General features: G+C 34.1%; 1 protein-coding gene across 2 annotated transcripts in view; it reads left to right on the forward strand.

The window, feature by feature from the left end:
• Positions 1-706: 706 nt before the first annotated feature.
• The window catches only part of LOC106519600 (cytochrome c oxidase subunit 6B1), a gene marked incomplete in the record, with an annotated part of 5264 nt that continues 1760 nt past the window's right edge, over positions 707-4210 (forward strand). Inside the window, 6 exon segments of one of the 2 annotated variants that reach the window (XM_014011340.1) lie at positions 707-817; positions 914-1011; positions 1126-1128; positions 2203-2304; positions 3636-3736; positions 4002-4210. In XM_014011340.1, coding sequence (XP_013866794.1) covers positions 945-1011; positions 1126-1128; positions 2203-2304; positions 3636-3736; positions 4002-4055 — 327 coding nt within the window. 2 annotated transcript variants of the gene reach the window in all.

Consider the following 4210-nt stretch of genomic DNA (forward strand, 5'->3'; position numbering starts at 1 on the left):
AGTCACCAACAGGAGAGATTTATTATCATTATTATTAATTTAGAGTCTAAAAATGAAACAAGATTGATAAAAATCCATAAACAGAACAAAAAAAAAGGTTCATTTCAAGATGGTAAAATAAGATTAAAGGAATAAATGATGTGAAATGTGCTGCTAGTTCTTTATGAACTTGTGTAATATGTTGTTTTATATTTTTATTTATGACTAAATGTAATCTAAATGGCTTCTGTGTACAGTGATGTCATTTCACTTCAGGGGTCTTTTGTTCATCACTAATGTTGAAGAGGGAGCTGGGGCTATAATTTATACACAAATATACATTTATTTCACATGAACAACATCAGCCAAATGTTGCCAAAATGTCTACTTCCCTGTTTTCTTGGTAATACTGTGTTATTTCTAACAGGCTCGACGGTTATAACAGGTCATGTATTGAATATTTTCTTGTTCTTAGTTAAAACCCATTGGATCACCTCTCCAATGATAAGGTCTGTTTTTAAATCATCGACAGGTTAAAGTATAATTATTTACAACAGCTTGTTGTAAATAATCTGGTGGGATTTGCCGTGTGTTTATTCTTCCTTGGTTTTTCTAGTGTTTCTGTATTTCCCTGTGGATACCTGCCCCTGTTCCCTCCCAGGCACACCTGATCCTCATGTTTCCTCCCCAGGTGTTCCCAATCAGTCCCAGTTTACTCACCTGTGTATTCTCTTCACCTTTCTGTTGGATCACTCTGTGACAGATTGTGAGTGCAGAGGACTGAGTTTTTAGTTTCTACACTGAGACGATGTGATGCTGCAGACAAACTGAGGTTTTTGTACGTTACATTATTTTCAYATTTATCTGCATGTCGTTGCATGAATTTAACATTTACTHAAAGAATAAAGCTGAACAGACGCTGCTTGTGTTTCAGAGCCAGGTGGACTGACTGTCTCAGTGTCTGCATGATGATCCGTCCACAGGAAGAAGATGAGGTCATTCATCAGCAGGAAGGTGAAGAAGAAGCTGCAGGTGACATGATGAACAGTCTGAACATAATAAATATATGAAATGTTTATTACTGATTGAAACTATTAACCTTAAAGTGACCTGAAGCAGGTTGTGTGATGACTGCTGTTTGTTCAGTCAAACTGCATCAAGATGATCAGAGCAGCATCAGATAAAACCATGTCTCTACAAATAACAACTGTTTTAGACCAAGTTTTGTTTTTTTTAACCATGAATAGACTAAAATATTTATGTTTGAAAAGAAAAAGTTTCATTAGTTTGGCTGCAGCTGCACCTCTTCAAATCTTCCAGCAGGGGGCGGTGTTCTACAAAAAACTGTTGTCCCGTTGGATAATTCTCCCAGCATGCTTTGTGAGAGAGCAGATTAAACAAGGTTCTGGGATTACGGTCGAGTTTGTCCAAATAAAGGTGACTATTTTTAATATTTGTTCATTTTATTGCTTAGGTATTTTAGGCCCTGCTTCATTTTGAGCAATTTATTGCAGTTTAAATGTTGTTTTAGTTCACTTTTATTTCGTGTACTCATATTCTGATGCTTAAATTATTAAAGCATCATTATACATCGCGTGAGCAGGGTTAACGCTTTTACTATTTTTTTTTAAATAAATGTAGATTAACCAGGCATTTAAACAAGAATTTAAAGTTTTATATTTTTCCACAAAAAATAACAGAATCCCGATTTAAATCTGAAAATATTATTTAAATAAAACATCTGGACACTTGTAAAATATAAAATTTATGTAATATTTTTGTAACATATTCATACGGTGGCCCTGAAGGGTATATCGCAACAACAAATCACTAAACACAACAACATTACAGATGACTTATTTAGTTAAAGTCAAACACAATATTTGCTAATGCTACACAATGTTTTTTTGTTTGTGTTCTAAAAATACAGTAGCTACTTGTATTTACCTACTTATTTTTTATAGATCAGAGCCTAGGATATAAATTTTTAATCACTAGAGATTGAAGGTACTCGTTGTAAATTGTGAAGTCAAACATAAAAAATGATAGTTATTTCCAGCAGTTTTACAGATTTACTGATATTCTAYAATGTGGGTCTGCACTCAATATAAACATAATTTGTTGTTATGCTGGCTGTAGACATACAAATCATGTGACATTTTTTTCTTTTCAATTATTTTAAAGGTTCAGATTGTATTTATGATTTGTTTACTGTTGTTCCTGCAGCTGAGATGTCTGAGAAGATCCAGAATTACAGGACCGCTCCTTTTGACGCCCGATTCCCCAACACCAACCAGACCCGCAAYTGTTACCAGAACTATCTGGGTAAACAAGACAATCTGCTTTCCACACTTTAAAAAACAGTTCCTGTCATCTRMTTTTTTTTTTWAACCTGATTTCTGATGKCAGATTARTTTCCTTGTTTTCTTTTAAACACASAAATRAGATCAGGTGAATTAAAACCTGCTGAAGTTTTTTGTGGTGTACAGTGGAAACATTTTGAACCCATTAGAAGGCTTCCAATTACAAAATAAAGCAGTGTAAGGTTGTGGAAGGAAGAAAACMGACTGAGAAACAGTCAAATAAATAAATAAATGCCAGTGTCACTTCTCATACAGAAAGGAGGACTCAGAGATGCAGYTTATATAATCTGTGATATTTCTGCTGCAGAGTGACGTAAGGGTCGGAGCCGCTGGAGCAAACATAAAACACTGACATCATTTCATACAGATGTTTTCACATTACTGTAAAACACAAAACTGTTTAGAATAATCTGTGAATGCTTTGGATTAGGCAGCATTTCTGTCTGAACTGCAGCGTTCTCGGGATAGATTCATTATAAAGCAGATTACAGAGTAGGGATTTGAGGAAAAGACTTGTTTTATGTTGGAATTACATCATTTAAACTGAAACTAAACAGCAATTATTACAGGTCACATGTGGAAGGCTAAAAGTGTTTATATAAAGTGATTTATTACTGTGAAGAAACTGTTTAATTTTAATATTAATTTTGTAGCATACAAATCATTTTATAAATACACGTTTTTAGTTAATATTAATACATAAAGCAGATAGAAAATCACATTTTTATGACTGGGTATGTTTGCTTTAAGATCCAATTAACTAAAAATAAAAAGCTTTTGTGGTAGAAGGAAATATGTTTGGTGCCTGAAGGAGGAGCCAAAGCTCCCAGCAGGAGGAAAATGTTTCACTGAAGCTGTGAAAAATCTGCTCATATCCAGAAATTTACAGCATTTTATTGAATTAAACGTCTTTGAGGATTCGGTGCATGAAACTCCACGGATAAATGTTTAATAAGAGTTTGTTTTACAAAACTGTAGAAAAATCAGGGCCTGGATTTATCAAACTTTATCTTAAGGTTGCTGTTAAGAGTGAACTTAAGTGTAAAAAGATTCTTACCTAAAAGCTGGTTTTTCCTCCCCTTTTGTGTTTTCCACTCCTTATTTTAGTTCTTATTTCTGTTACTGACACAGTTTATATTTGCACATTATTTAAAACACCTGCCTAAAACTAATTTTTACTGCTGTAAATCAGACTGACTGGTATTTTCTGCTCGCAGCACTTTGCTCAGCTCTGTTTTTAAATGTGTTCACAGATTATTAGCAGCTCCTTCTTGTTTCATGTTCCTCCCACAGATTTCCACAGATGTAGCAAAGCTCTGTCAGCTAAAGACCAGGACCCAGCTCCCTGTGAGTGGTACCGCCGGGTCTACAAGAGCATCTGTCCCATGGACTGGGTATGCTTCTGAACAGAAAATATCAAATATGTAATTATAAAAAAAGTTAACACTCTGAATCTGCTGGTTTTAATTTTATAAGATTAATTTTATAAGTTGTTTCCAATCCTACATTTTCTTGTTAGATTTTAAAACTAAATAATATTTTGTTGTCATATTTTGAAGCTGCTAAGGCTAATGTAGCATTTAAATGGTTATTTAAATGTTTATTTGTGATGCAGTCTTTTGATATCTTTTATCCTGTTCTTCTGTTTGACTCTGGAAGGTTCAGAGATGGGACGATCAGCTGGAGGAAGGAAGCTTCGCCGGGAAGATTTGATCTCACTTTTCTTCTGTCGCCAATTTACTGTGAAACATTCCAGTATTTTTGTGTCGACGTAACAAACTAAAACAAGTTATTTTAAAGGGAACCACGTTAAACTTGAACTAATTAACTGTAGTGTTGATTTATTGTTTCACTTTAGATAACATCAC

The sequence above is a fragment of the Austrofundulus limnaeus genome, unplaced genomic scaffold, assembly GCF_001266775.1.
Source record: "Austrofundulus limnaeus strain Quisiro unplaced genomic scaffold, Austrofundulus_limnaeus-1.0 Scaffold79, whole genome shotgun sequence".
NCBI classification, from domain to species: Eukaryota; Metazoa; Chordata; class Actinopteri; order Cyprinodontiformes; family Rivulidae; genus Austrofundulus; species Austrofundulus limnaeus.